Here is a 15,612-nt window from a genome sequence, read left to right on the forward strand (position 1 = left end):
ACCCTCGCAAAGAATTTCATGATAGTTTATGCCCAATGAACTGAGGAAAAAGCTGACTCGTTATGAGAATTGTAAATATCGTATGCGAAGAGATATTTCGATAGTATATGCGTTGTAATCGAAAATAAAGATATGCGCTCTCAGTATAATTACAACCTTTAGTTTATAATAAGTCTCTACATAACCCTATATTCTCGTAGTACACTTGCTTCCGGTATAGAATATAGAGCAATCCAGTTCTAAGCTGCGAGTCTTGCTCAGTTCGTCTCGAGGAAGAGGAAGAGGAAGAGGAATGGGTAGGAAGGGATTGAGATTCGATATTAATAAAATCCTTGCTATTAAAGAAAAGGGATTAGCATGTTTGAGAATTAGAAAAGAATGTTCCATATGCTGGCTTTGTCGCGGAGCTTGACTGAAAGATTGAATTGCAGAAGAGATATCAGAGAACCCAACTTATCTTGGACTTTATTCTTGCGCCCCAATTCTGTGCCAGTGGGTAGAACTTGTAATTGATATAATGATTGATTGTAGAAACGAACAGATGATCGAGAGTGGTACTTGGTGTCGGGAAAGCTCTGCAGGAAGATAGGGAGCGGCCAAGTCTGGAGATATAGGGTGTGAAATCTTGTCGCCATTACACCCATCAGCAGTATTTGAGGTATTCGAGGCGAACACAATAATTTTTTTTTAAAAAAGTTAAGCGTTCCAATCTTTGAAACGCATAAATGTTGTACTTATGATACTGGCACAAATACTCAAGAGATGGAATGAGTTTGTGGACAAGAATAAATGGAAGAGGAAGGAAGGAAGGGCGGAAATGTACAGGGCGCATGGTTAGAGAAGGCACCCAGATGGAGAGACTTTACTGAAAAACGAAAACACGGAAACATATCTATCTCAATATATAATGAAGAATGAAGAATGAAGAATCAATGTCAAACTGCGTATTGAATTTGATGTGTGTTCTCCGAATTTTCTATTTCTGTTTCCATTCGAATTTGTGGTATGGGCATAGTTATATTGACAAGTTGAATACATGAAGGCTATTTATTTAAGACTTACTTACAAGAGCAGATGATATATAGTAGAAAGAGATCGGCATCCAAAGTAAAGGACAATAAACTGAGATTCTATCACATATGTCTACTTTCATATCTGTTCTTTGACTTTGTATTTGGGTTAGAATCGTCCTGATGAACATTGTCAATGAGGAATGTGCATCTAGATGGTGCTTGCAATTTAAATTACAGAGAAGGAGACATATATCCCATGTCAGGGGTGAAATTGAGAGATCAGTGTTACACATTCGTCTCAAAACCGTCTTTTTGATTGGATGGCTACCTAGATATCTTCAAGTTCCTCTTTTGGTATGAGCTCAGTCTTCTTCAATCAAATGTGGTGTGATGTGGTGTGGTAAGTGTGATTGATCCTGTAGATGATTGCTCTTCCCCATGCTGTTATCTCGTACAGTAATTTACCAATGTTAATTCACCACCAGTTGAACATCTGAACGTTCGGACGAGTTACCAATAATACGGGCTCGAGAGGTTTCTGTGCAGTTCCACCACGGTACCACCAGCTGCCTTATTATCTCTTCATTCCCGATTGAAATTCCCTCGAGAACTATTCTGGTACGGCAGTTCAAATCTCCTTGTGGTGCGAGACCTCTATTGGGTAGATTTGCCCGCCCTAGACAGTCTAGTCTAGGTCTACTCTGACGATTAATAAGCGGGCCACACTTCCACTTTCTATGTTCATAAAATTTTACCCTTTACTATTTCCCCTCTTGAAACTAAAAGTCTCTTCTACACACAACACAACACAACACAATCGCCGCAACTCCAAGAAAGTTTCATCAAAATATTCATCATAACAATTCGACACAGTGACTCCCAATACCAATTAATTCAGAAACTGTATATTATATATCTCTTTTCATCACAATGTCTGGCCATGATCCAAAAGATATCAGCTCCAAGGGCAAACATCGAGGAGGTTTTGAAGCTATCAAAAGATCCCGCAAGAGAGCACCAACAAGCTCTGGAGTGTCATCTCCGCCTGTTCCTCTTGTCGATCCACAGCCTCAAGTCCCATTGCTTGATTTTCAAGGTTTGCCTGGAGGAGATCAGTTCCCTGACTATCATCCGAACAATGGCGGATCCACTGTCAACCAGCAAATACCTGCTCATCATTATGTTGATGGAACTCTCATCAACCATGATCAAGTACCTCAATGGCCCTTGAATAGCAATCAACATCAGGCTCAAGATCCATCCTATACTTTCAGGCAACAGCAGACTCAAATCCAGGGCAACTATCCAAGTAATATAGACCATGTCATCGCTCAACAACCATTCATCGATCTTCCATTTCCAGTTCCTCCGATCGAGATGGATCAACGATTTTCAACGCCTGTTTATGCCACACATAGTAATGGACACGAAATTAGCCAGCAAATACCTGCTCAATTCCAACATGGAGAAGCTCCTGCTCATTGCAATCAACAATCTCAAATGCCCATCAATCAGAATAACTTCAATGGTGTTAACAATAACCAACAAGAATACATTGATTTTTCATTTCAAATTGCTCCGATCGATCTTGAACGATTATTTCAGATGCCTTTTGATGATAACGGACACAACATTAGCCAGCAAATACCTGCTCAATCCCAACTTGAAGAAGCTCCTGCTTATTGCGGTCAACAACATCAACCGCCCGTCAATCAGACCAACTTCAATGGTGTCAACAACAACCAACAAGCATACCAAGGAATGGATACCACCGCCGCATCATCATTCGCTAATCTATCGGCGCAAGAACAGGAAGCCGAATTTCAACACTTTGTTCAACAACGTCTCGCCCTTGGAGATACGCAAATGATCCAGTTCAAAATATTCCAGGCCTGGTATATAGGCAGGCAGTTGAATGGAATCATCACACCAACACTTGCATATGGAGTTATTCCTCTCCATCCAGCTCTTAGCTTTAATAACAATGTACCAATTCAACAGCCCATGATGCCGCTGAATAATCAAGGATACATGCAACCGCCTAACATGATCTATCAGAATACGGGTGAAGAATTAACTACTGGCTTTCAGCACACGATGGGCCCTTCAACAACTTTTAATGGACAAGCTATGCAACCGAACAACGAGCAGCATCTTCAAAACCCTCAAAAAAGCATCAAACCTGATACGCGAACAAGAAGAACTTCGTTGGCTGTTGTATCCGGGGGCCAATCCATTTTGCCGGGCTCCTCACGATCTATGGCACGGCCAGTCCTTTCAATAATTACGACAATGCCCGCTCCTTCATCATCAACAAGGGCTCAAGCTTCCTCATCAACTACAAGACCTCAAGCCCCTCCATTGACCACGACAATGACAAGAGCTCAAGCTCCCCCATCGAACACGGCCCTGCCAGCGGTCACCAGAAGAAATCGAAAACAACAAATTGGTATGTCTCAAAGAAAACTTACTTCAGGATGCCATGACTAACAATACATAGGTCATCCAGAACAAATGGGGAACAAAACTTGCGCCACAGGGAAAAAGACTTCGCGAGAGCAAGAAACTGAGGTTACTCCAGCAAACCAGCCAATGTACATCTCGATTGATCGAATCCTTGGTGCTGCTCCTGGCAAATACACTGTTTCCTTTTCGAAATTGCCAGAAGTGGGTTCGTATGCTGACGATTTCGATAACCATATTTACCACTACTTTGATGCTGAAATCGAAGCTCTTGATGCGAAGAAAGCGGAGTCAGAGAAAGTAAAAGTGTACATGCTCAGGAATGAAGAAAGTTTGGCTATGTTGAGGACGGTCTTGGGAGAAATGCTCCAACAGTTCATCGCTCTGTCACTGGACACTTCCTCGGACGCACGACAAAGCCTCGAAAACTATGCAAAGACCAAACAGATTCGCCATTCCTCCATGAAGTCGTTAGAATTCGCCCCAAAATCGCAATTTACTGAAGAGAAAGTCAAAGTTGCACGCGAAACAGAGCAAACAGCCCAATCGACCAAGGATGATGTCCCAGCGTGCGCCACGCATAATTTAATGTGTGCTACAAACGAGAGTGATCTCAATGGAACAACGGTGGAAGGAAGTTGGTCGTTGTTTACGAAAACAACCTTCATTGATGAAAGTACTCCCTTGAAGTACGCAATCGGGCTCGAAATAGAGGTTGAAAAGATTGGTGATAGATACGCTAGAGACAACCTGCTCATTTATGAAAGATCTCTGCCATCGAATATTGCAGGGGAGCCTCTTTGGGCTGATATAACCGACCTTTTCGCACTGCAAGCTGCGGAGTGGGGTATAACCGCCAGTATTCAAGATCCACCTACGCCTGAGCCACGTACAGTTCGTGGAGAGAAGCGCAAGCGCCAACAACAACCAGAGCTTCATGCTTCTCCGGTCATTCTTGCGTCAAGCTCCGAGGCCTCCAATTCTTCAAGCGATCAAGGAAACAGTCCAACCTCTAACACGTCTACTGATAGGACCAGTGTTTCCCCAAAACCAGTAGTAGGGGCACCTCGATTATCAGACAATTCAAGGCCTATCAAACGATCAAGAAATGTACATGAGATGGGCTTGCTAGAGGCAGGAACCGGTATGAGGGAATCTTCGCCTTTGGGAGTGCAAGCTCGCTTGCCATCAAGTATGCAACCACCCATGGGCCGGATCTCTCAGAATGACCACATGCATCCTGCACGTTCTCCTTCCGAAATTGTGCGATCGCCATCTACAACTGAGACTCAGAATCGTATGCCTGTGCAGGTGAGAGCTGAAGCTGATGAATCGTCCTTTGATGCACCAATAACTCTTTATAGGCAGGGAGTGCTACTCGTCAACAATGAGAGACCTTATCAATACCCTATTTCAGAACTCATACAACCGTCACGCACATTTTCAGCTCAGAGTAATATGCCGCCACCAGTGCAAATTCGACTTTCGAGACAACCCACAGAGGTAGAACTGGCTCCTTGTGAAGAATTTGTGAATAGCAGGTGGGTGAGATCTTTTCCAGCTGAAAAGAAATCGTCATAGAGTCAGCGAATGTGCACATTCAATGACTGGATTTGACTTGAGCTAGGATTTCGTATTTTACTTTCGTTGTTTCAGGTATAATATACCGGGGATACACGGTTTTGTAATATAGCTCCCTGTGACAAACATCGGTAGATTTTGATTATATTCCTAGAATTTGGATGGATGCGGGAACGAGGAAAGGGGAAAGGAGTTTATGTTATTGTTATATAAGCAGAGTAGTATCACAAATTGAAGACTCACAACTAGAGTTAAAGTTCACGTTGGTGACAGTGAGGTTTCATGTGAATAAATTCCAAATTTAACTTATAGGAGGTGTTCTGTCAAATAAGCGAAGCTGAATTAGGTATGTTGAATTTGTGAAAGGGGGGTCGGCGTATCTGAATGACATTTTGAGATTCATTCCCATGGGGTTCTGTGCGGGTGTATAGTTCCGAGGATATAGGTGCTAACGAGGTTCGAGAGAAGAGAAAAAGGAAGAGTTTATTGACAAGGTACAGCACTTTTCACAATTCGTGTGGGGAATCTATTTACTTATACTCCAACTCACTGTTACGGGGATTCCAATCGAGATGTCTCACATCGCTTAGGCATTCTCTTGGGCGCATCATTAGGCACCACTGCTTTGGAAAAATGGATATGTCTCAATTAGAGTTGGTAATATTATTTTGTTTTTGGTCTAGTATGAAGGATTGAGAGGGGGGATGTCACATTGTTGGATGTTAATGCATGTATGATGGTGTTTGGGGCTGAAATTAGCATGAAGGCTTTCGGAGAGCCAGGAAAATATTTGAATATGGTGGTACGAAAATCGATTTGGAAATTGGAGAGGTTGGGGCTCTAGGGTTCGGACTATGTAATTAAAAAGTTTCTTTCGGGTGTTGGTTTTTTAGAGCATGTGCTAGAGTGATTTTAGGCTCAGAGAGTCGTTCTCGATGAAGTACCATTGCTTTGACGTAATAGCAAGCGCGAATATTAGCTTTATTTTCTTTAGTGACAAAATTACATTGATCGTCACGTGCTTTTGCGTGCTTCGGTGGAAGCGCTAATTGTTGCATGCCTTAGGAAATTCATTAGACTAGTTATTGTGACAATCATAGCCAAGCTCATTTCTAAGCTAACTAATGACGTAGATCGGTCGGAATCTGTGGTTTTAAAGCGTGATCTTGACTACAAAAAGGGCTTTCTCCCCACAAACTTTTCATTTCATATATCATCAAAAATAATTGACGCGCAAATTGAAAACTTTTCACGACGGTTTGGATTTTTTGAAATGATGGATGGGCCTCTTATATTGACTCACTTTGTTGTACATTTTAATGTAATTTGACTCATTTTTCGATTCCAGACCTCATTTTTCCTTCGATGAGAATAACAAGAATGGTTAGCCAGGCAATAATGAGGAGTTTATCTCTCTTAGCTGTGGAAATACTCGATAGTTCGCGACTACATCAGTACTAAAAATCACAGATCAAGATATAACGAACACAGAAAACCAAGAAAGAAAAAGGAATCATGGAAAAGCAAGCCCCTAGATCAACAGACACGTTTGAGACAAGCAGACGACGATATGAGGACACGTCATTCTACGACGAATGGCAATCCCGCCTCAATATACTCAAAACGAAGGTGCAAACGTTAAACAGGAGGAAGGGAAGACTTTAGAGCAAAAGAGACCACTCGAGAAGTGTCAGCACAACAAGCGGGTGATCATCGATTCTTCGGCGAACGACAGAAATGTTCGCACGAATACACAGTACCAAAAATCACGCTAGAAACGCCAGCTTTGCTTCAAATGACCGGATAGATGTGCCTAGACTATACAGTGGAGATACGAAATCTCATGCGTGAAGTGATTCAAAGAATCTGCCAAAACCAGCCGACGGCTAGCATATTCTGGAAATTACGCTTCTCCTCTGGAAACGAGAATGTAGAGGAAGTCGACGGAACTTGAAATTGGTAAGCTCGGAGACATGGAGTATGGAATGGCAGACGCTACAAAAAGCTGGCAAGCAGAGATATAATGCCATATAGCCTACAAGATAGCAGCAGTACTAGAAAAACTAGCCATGAAACTTCTAGTTTGCAGCAAAGGCTAGCGTTTTCATCTTCTTCTTCCTCTTCTTCTTCTTCTCCACGTGACTTCTTCTCCGAGTGACTCTTTCTCGTGGCCCTCCATTATCACAGAACTGCATGCAGTTCCGAAGAACTAATCACTTCAACGAAACCGCAGAACTACTGGTATGAGGCTATCTCGCGCATCACTGCTGCAGCTTCGTTGATGGCTTGACTCGTATGTTACAGTCTAATCGCATGGCAATATGTGCTGAGAGACTAGACTCTAGACTTTGTTCATAGTATGAAAAGAATTTGATATATACTTTGATAGGTGTATACTTTAATAGGTATATACTTTGATAGGTATATACTTTGATTGACATATACTTTGATTGACATATACTTTGATAGGTATATACTTTGATTAGCATATACTTTGATTAGCATATACTTTTAACATGTACTTTGATAGATATGTATTTCGATAGACATACACTTCGAAAACCACATAAATGACAGCTATAAAACCAACTCTACGAGGAAACTCGAAACTGTGCCAGATTCCCACTAAACTTGAAAGTGAGCATACAGTACAGTCCGTGTGGAGCATTAAGCGAAAATAAGCGAAAAGCCACAGGAAAATGGCTGACTCATTATAAAGAAGTATGAATCAGGTTTAGACTTGTATTGCCTGCGTATTCCAAGGTTCCTTTCATTGAAAATTTTGCTGACGCTTCTGTGCTCGATAGACTTAAACTTTAGGAGCGTACATTGAAATTGAAAGGTAGTGCTTGGGGCAAAGATACATGTCCTGAGGAAAGCAGGTACGTCATTGGAAGACACTGATATACTAATTCATTGTGACTTGACAGCGCCTTGACAGAAGCAAAGCAACGCGAGGCAAAGGATATAAAAGAAGGCGGAAGGGAACGCGGTACATCGATATCTACAAAATGTGTATGGCACATATACATGAATGAAATTGGTTATTATTCATCCTCCGATTATTGATCGGTTTGGTATCATTGGCCATCATCCAAAAACGCCCCATATCTAGATCTGCGAATGCGACTAGAATCATCGGAAGGCGTGAACCCGCAGCCTCATATACCAGAACTATCATAAAGCTTCGCAGAAATTGACTATCGCATGTCAATGCTGCTGTATGTTTTCGCTCACAGATGGTTGGCTACCTTCTATAAAAACCCACGGTAAACCACTAAAATACACGCTGACATCATGCCTTGTCTATGCAATTGTAAGTCATGTATGTGGTATTCACAACATTGCCTTAAAGGACATAGGGTCATCAGATCCTCCCGCAATATCAAAATCTCCGACGTCATCGCCAACTACGCTGCCAATACCTTCCTTGCCTTCACCTTCCACGGCATTACCCATTTCATAGGTGATTCTTTTCCAACCACTCTTTTCCGAAGGGTCTTTAATCCACTCTGTAGTTGGGAAATAGTGATCATTTTTCTTCATTGTGATGACCCATGGGACGTTATCAAAGGTTACTACCTTGATGCGGAAATCTTCAGAACAATATTAGTAATTTGTCAATGTGGGAGAGAAAAAAAAGCGGAAACGTACATGTGTTATCAGGAATCTCGATAACAACTTTCAAGAATGATTCCAAATCTGGTGTTTGTTTCCCATTGACATGGGTCACAAAGTTTGTTGGGGTGAGGTTGTACTGGTAGGATGGAGATCCTCTTGTTCTCGCCGCAACATAAACCTCACTATGGAGTTTAGAAATTTGTTGGCGAACAGCATGATGAGGGCGATGTAAAATAGCTCCACAGAAGGAAACCGCTCGATCAGTTTCGAGATCATCTGCTGAAACAGTGTCAAGCTTAATGTGCATTTCCTTACAATCGCGGACAATTACTGCATCGAGAACGTCATGGTCGTACATTACATCAAGTTCATTGACCCGAGTAATGATCTTACCATTGAGAGATAGAATGATGTCTCCTTCCAAAAGAGCACCTGACTCACTATTTCTCTCAAAGGTGCGCTTTCGTACCATGAAAAGTTGATGGCGAGATCGATTGTCTTCAGCAACCTTACGAATCCATTCTTCAGAGACACCCATGACACGAGCTTGAGCCATTTGGATGGTATTGAATTCAACGCTCAACATGCGTAACTTGGGCTTCTCGTCATTTTGTATTTTTTTAATGACAGGTAAAAGTGTAGGAGTTGCAAGACCAAGATAATATTCGACATCCTTTGAGCTGGATGGAGATCTCTCTCCCAAGTAAGTCAACCACAAGGCTTGGACAATGCCGTCTTCACCGATAAGCACACCACTTCCACATTGACCACTCAGGCTTGTGTCAACAGTGATTGCATCGATATTGATGGCCCGATATCTTGGAGATGCAGCATTTGCAGGGATGGCAACAGCAGTAATTTCAGTGATTGTGGTTTTAGCAACGACAATTCGCATGTTAGTGTTGAAACCAATGAAGTATGTTGAAGCTCCTTGGGAAGGCTGCTTATTGCTCAATCTCGCGCTTTGCACAGGGGCAAGAACCAGCGACGGGTCGTATTGGATGATGGCATAATTTTGTAGAGGGTGCAGGAATACTACCTTTCCTTCCACAATGATGGAATCGGCAATTGTGATCGAAATGTCACATAGATCATATGGAACGACGGCTCTAGAGATAACAACCAATCCTTTCTCAGCATCGATAACAACGCCCATACCCCACTTGCGGTTCCGGGGGTAGCCGTCTAGTTTGACAGGCATGTGACATAGCACTCGAACGAAGCTGCGAACAATATCCGCTACCGCTGGATGCTGTGAATTCTCCAGTTGTATGAAATTTGCAGACCTAGCTACAGGTGTTGTGGGTGGAAGAGCGTCGGCTAAATCCGAAAAGTCCCAAAGACCAGTGATGTCATTTCTGACGGCCAATCTCATCTTACTTGACCAATGGCGGTCAATCTGGAGAATGCCGGTATTTAGAGTGTGGAGATCTCGGAGATGTTTGTATGTTACTACAACCCTTTCTCGGTCCGGAATTTTCTTCATGACTTCAATGAAGCTTTTCAAATCAGGCGTCTTCTTATGATCAATGGTTTGAATCATCCAGCCATTATCAGTGCCTTCGAACCGAAATGATCCACTGGCTTCACACATGAAGACACCTTTACAGGCAACACCATACAGACGTGCTTGCTGATACGACAAATCATGAAAGCTGCCTCCTGCGACAGAGACAAAACGGTCTGGTGTAATCATATGAAGATCTCCAACAGCAACCGCAACTTCGATATTTTCTCCGCCACGCTGTATAAGGAAGCTTACCGTCTCACCAACACTGGAATCAAGGATATCATCCAGACGAATGAATTGTGTCAATAATTCGCCGTTGACTTTAAGTAACAGATCTCCTTCTTCAATCAATTTGTGTGACGGTCCTTCTGGAAGAACAATTTCTGCGACGAGCATACCGGTCTCCTTGGGAAATGCTTTTCGGACAATGCCTTCCCAATCGGGTGTTAAACCAAGTCTCCGGCATTCATCAAAAGGCTTGATTAACCATTGACATTGAATTGTTCCCCTGGTAATGGGCTTACCCGCCTGAACGCATTGAAGAGCTCTTAGAGGTCGATCGAGTGGCAAGAAATAATCAGTTGCGGCACCATCACTTCTTCCACCCGCTTGTAGGGCAACGGCGTATCCATCAATCTAGCGGCACATCAGTATTTGAAGGGTAATAAATTGGGAGATATGAATGTTCGAACGTACATTAACGACTGGACTTCCAGAACTTCCGCCACTCGCTGCAGCTGCTGCTTGTATATAATTGGTATTGAAATCGCAGTATCCGTCACCGTATTCGGGGGCATTTCTGTCGAGTCTACTGATGACTCCGGATAAAATACTAAGCTTCTCTCCAGCATCGTTACCAACCACCCTAATCTCCGATCCTACCTTGGCAAGATCTGGTCGCAATCCCAGAGCGGTAACAGGCATGTATTTGATAGCTTTAGGGTCGAATCGTAATATGCCAAAATCGTGAACGGGGTCGCGGTAAACCGGGTAGGCATCAACTTCTTCGTGATTATCGAAAACGCAATATCCCCAGAAAGGACCTGATCCAACAACATGGCGATTGGTCAAGATATATCTGCAGACACGTTAATAAAGCTTAAAAGACAAACGGCACGTCCGTCTGACCAGGAAAAACTAACCCCCTTTCTGCATCTACCACAAAGCCAGTAGCTTCGCTGGTTAATGCAGGGTCTGTGTCAAAAGAACAAGTCTGGCAGAATCTGATCGACACTACATTTCGCACCACCCGCTCAATAGTGGCCTGCCATTCAGCTGTATCTGGTGATGCATTTGATGGTAATAACTGTGGTCCATCAATGTCGTAATCATCGTCGGAAAGGTCGATTTCTGGGGTATTAACACCCGTTGACTCTTTTCCGTTCAAGGCTCGGAGTTGCTTCTGAGGTCTCTCGGGCCCCGTTGGATGTGACTTTCTCTTCGAACGCGTTGCAACGCCATTGGTGCCGATCATATTGATTGGTTTGTTCTTCCTCAAACAATGAAATATATGCGTGGTTGAAAGCGCAGATGGAATCAATGAAGGAGAGTTCCGAGTATAGCGCAGAAGTAATTGTCGAATCAGTAAACGGTTTCTCGTCGCAAGGCTTATTGGAAAGTATTTATGTGCAACGAAATGGGAGAAGCCGTGTCTTGATCGCATAGACAATAACACGCAATGTGAACGGCCTTGGAATTGGTCGAATCGAATGAATGTGCGAAGAATTGATTTTGAGGTGTTTTACAGTTGGCGTTGTTTGTAGTACTTGGTGGTACTGAGACTAAGGAGCAGGATCAAATAAGGGACGGCGCCAAAAATGAAGGAAATAAGTAATATCACAAGGAGAGAAAGATTTCCAACGGCGAGTAAGATGATACAAAGTGAGCTTTTGTATGCGCCGTAGGATGTGAGAGGACGAAGCGGGCGTTCCTAGGATGTGATTTGGTGGAGGTGAATCAATAATTATAACAATGGCAGTACTCGGGCGTACAAGACCTTTTTATTTCTCCAAGGCTGAATTAAACAAGGCTGATGCTGCCGCCACTTAACCCAAATCCGTTAGTGCATTCTATTCGCCACACCGCTTTACCGTTCTACATTGGCAGAATTATTCGTTTGTTGCACCACTTTCTTAACCAGCCTCGCAAGTGACACGAAAAATGGCACACATATTCTTTTAACCTCAATTCATATCAATTACTACAATTTCAAAATTAATTATTAAATTATAATATAATAATATCAATTTACTGTAATTATTATAAAAATAAAATGTATCCCCAATAATATAATAAAACTTTTATTAAAGCTAAAACCCAAATTATACTTGATGGAATAACTAATAGAATTGTTATTATTTTCAAAACTTGAGTATTCAGGATCTATAATATTATACCTCATACTGAATATCAATATTAGTATAATTGCAATTTAAGGTATCTATATAATTCTATAATATATAAAGAGATTAAAAAAACAAAAAAAACCCTTATTCCTTGTAATATATATACTATAGAGATTATAATCCAAACAAAGGGTTTTGAGGTTAAATTCTTCAATTGGAAGTAATTGGGAAAGACATATGAATTAAATCAATCCGAAAGAATTATTATATAAGCTATAGAATCTATAGAATATCGAAAATATATAGTTTATTACAAGGAATAGGTTATATAAAGAATAACTACTACTAGACTCCAATTTGCCTGTGATATACTAGTTAAATATCCTAATCTAAAGGATTAAAGAAAAATTAGGTTTTCTAATAAATATTATTGGGATTTTAAATCTAAGAAAAAGTATAGGATTATTAGAAAATTAGGCTAAAGACTCTATCCTAAGTATATTCAGTTTAGAGGGATAGAAAAGAAGGAATACTATAATAAACAATACTATTAGACAATAATAAACTATAACTTTAAGAACAATCTTATATATTATAATATTCCTGAAAACCGAAATAACAAATTGTTTTATAAGATTTATATTAATATTATATTAGATAAGAAGATAAAGCAATAATTAATTATATTAAAAGATTTTATACTCAAAAAAGATAGTGATTCAGGATATGTTAGAGTAGATAATAGTAATGAATCAACTAGGTGTAATATAGTATAAAGACTTTTCATTAATCCTTCTAAACTATGAAAATTCTATAATTTATAATTATACACGGGTTAGTATTAGCTCAAAGTAGCCCTATAGAGGCTATTCACATGCCCTTACTAGTTTTTATATGGATTAATTATAATAAAGCCTCCCATATTATATATTATATTCCAAAATATATATATTTATCTTTCAAATTTGGCTTGTGTAACACAAGAAAATGGGATGTCGAGTGATTGTGTTCATACTGTATACCAAAAAGAAATAAAAACACTATAAAGCTACAAATAATTAATAAACAATATTCCAATGTATTTATTGCTTTTACTAGCAGATTACCAAAGGCTTTATAAGTTTCCTTCAATTTCCTGAGTTTGTTTCTTTTTCTAGTAGATTATTCTTTACTATCTTTTCATTAGTCCTTATCTTATTATGACTGCCCTTAATCTATTAGTCCCTAGGCAATTATGGTTTGGTCTATAGTAGGTTTTATTAGTTTGATTATTCTTATATATTTTTATTACTCCAAGCATATTATATCCTCTACCCCTAAAGATTTCTATTATTATGATAAGAATCCTTATGTTAAATATAGCTATTATTGTGTTCAGAAAAAGGTTTGCTAATTAATGTTTTTTTGATATATTCCCAATATTAATTTGCTATATCAAACCCAAGCTTTTTAACAAGCTATTCCTGTTGATAATTAAGAGGAAAAGAATACCGAGATTGTAATAATATATCGAAATAAGTATTATGTTAGGAGTATAAAGATCTTTTTGTAAAAGGAGGATAAACAGGGTAATATTAAAAAGCTAGAGTTATTTAAGGTATTATTTCTATTTGTTATAAAGAAGTTAGATCGAATAGATGATTTTATAGAATACCTTATGGATTCTTATTAAGCTATTATCAATTATCTTTTATTTTCTTATAATAATATTCAGCTAACTTCTTTAAATTCTAGAATAATTTGCTTACACTAAATATTGCTATTTTAGGCTTTATTATAAGATTGGTAGTTGTAATAGATTTGAATAATAAAAGTGATTTTATAGCTCTGGTTGTTCATTCTTATACTATCAATATCCTTACTCTATCCTTTACTCCTTCAGGAGGTAAGGTTCTGGGTGCTGTAAATATACTAGCTAATTCGAAGGGCTATATTCCTTCTCGTATCAATATTCAATTGTTGTTTTACTTCTGTTCTTATATTTGTTCTTTTATATCCAAAAAGGATTATCTTAAGTATTCTGATAAATCTCTTTCTAATTTTAATAATAATAAAAAGGACAATCCTTTTCTTTATTAGATTATTAGTATCTCTTAATATTCTGATATTCTTTATATTTCTAAAGGTAATATTAGTATTATTATTCTTTAGATGAAAAAATATGCTATTAGAAATTTGATAGCTTCTACCCATTGATCTGCTACTGGAAGCTCAATTATCCAAGTTATTCTTTCTTTTTGTAAAGTTTTTTGTATAGTTTCAAAATAAAAGGTAGTATTAGTTACTGTTAGTTTTCTTTTTAATTCTTGATATTGGGATATTAATATTTTGTTAAAGACTAAGGCTTCTTGTATGAATTATTCTGTTTATACTGGAGAGTTTGATATTGTTGTAAATTCTTCTGAAAGTATTTGATTTCGCAAATGTCTGTAGATTGCTGATAATCTGTTAATAGAGATTCGAAAGTTTAATGAGGCTTTTATGAAAATGGAGGAGAAGGAAAGTGTGGATAAGGATGAAGTGGATATATTTTTAGTGAATAAGAGTAAGTAAAGTAATAATGATATAGATAATACTATTTTTAGGATTCTCCTTTTTATATCAGATCTTTTTGATATATAGGATAGAAGAATTAATTTTTGTTATAAAACTCTCTTAATATGCTAATATAGTAATGCCTTTATAATAATATTCTTATGTTAATTAAAGGTATATTTTTATTAGAAATAAGGTTTTATAAAAGGAATGGCAACAATCTCATTAGTCAAATATCAACAAAAATTCAGATAATATCGATTCTGATATTTATAAATTAAAGTCTAAAGTATTTCAGAGATATCAGAATAAGTTGATGCATTTGGTAGTAGTATATAATATACTAGTAAGTAAAGAATTATATTCTTATTCTTATCAGAATAAAAAGGAATAAAAGGAGAAACATTATAAATAGCTTTGTATTACTAATAATTCGTTTGTGGGTATACAACAGAATTTTATTGTTTTATAGCTTTTTTCTTTTTTTCTTTTAAACTATATATTAGTAATTCTCTTTTTTTATTATATTCTTTCAATATTTCTT

At 38.9% G+C, this 15,612-nt stretch overlaps 2 protein-coding genes across 2 annotated transcripts; one reads left to right on the forward strand and one right to left on the reverse strand.

The window, feature by feature from the left end:
* Positions 1-1,943: 1,943 nt before the first annotated feature.
* EAE98_004468 (uncharacterized protein) lies at positions 1,944-5,057 on the forward strand (the record flags this gene model as incomplete). The annotated part of the gene is made up of 2 exons (XM_038952088.1): positions 1,944-3,462; positions 3,514-5,057. The coding sequence occupies 2 exons, from the start codon at positions 1,944-1,946 to the stop codon at positions 5,055-5,057; spliced, it is 3,063 nt and encodes a 1,020-aa protein (XP_038811624.1).
* A 2,927-nt stretch (positions 5,058-7,984) lies between these two features.
* Positions 7,985-12,140, reverse strand: EAE98_004469 (uncharacterized protein). The gene is made up of 4 exons (XM_038952089.1): positions 11,331-12,140; positions 10,885-11,266; positions 8,712-10,824; positions 7,985-8,653 (listed from the first exon to the last, which is right to left on the reverse strand). Exons 1-4 carry the CDS (start codon positions 11,849-11,851, stop codon positions 8,394-8,396), a joined length of 3,276 nt encoding a protein of 1,091 aa, XP_038811625.1. The 5' UTR covers positions 11,852-12,140; the 3' UTR covers positions 7,985-8,393.
* Positions 12,141-15,612: the final 3,472 nt, after the last annotated feature.

The sequence above is a fragment of the Botrytis deweyae genome (genome assembly GCF_014898535.1).
Source record: "Botrytis deweyae strain B1 chromosome Unknown BDEW_008, whole genome shotgun sequence".
In the NCBI taxonomy this organism is placed as follows: Eukaryota; Fungi; Ascomycota; class Leotiomycetes; order Helotiales; family Sclerotiniaceae; genus Botrytis; species Botrytis deweyae.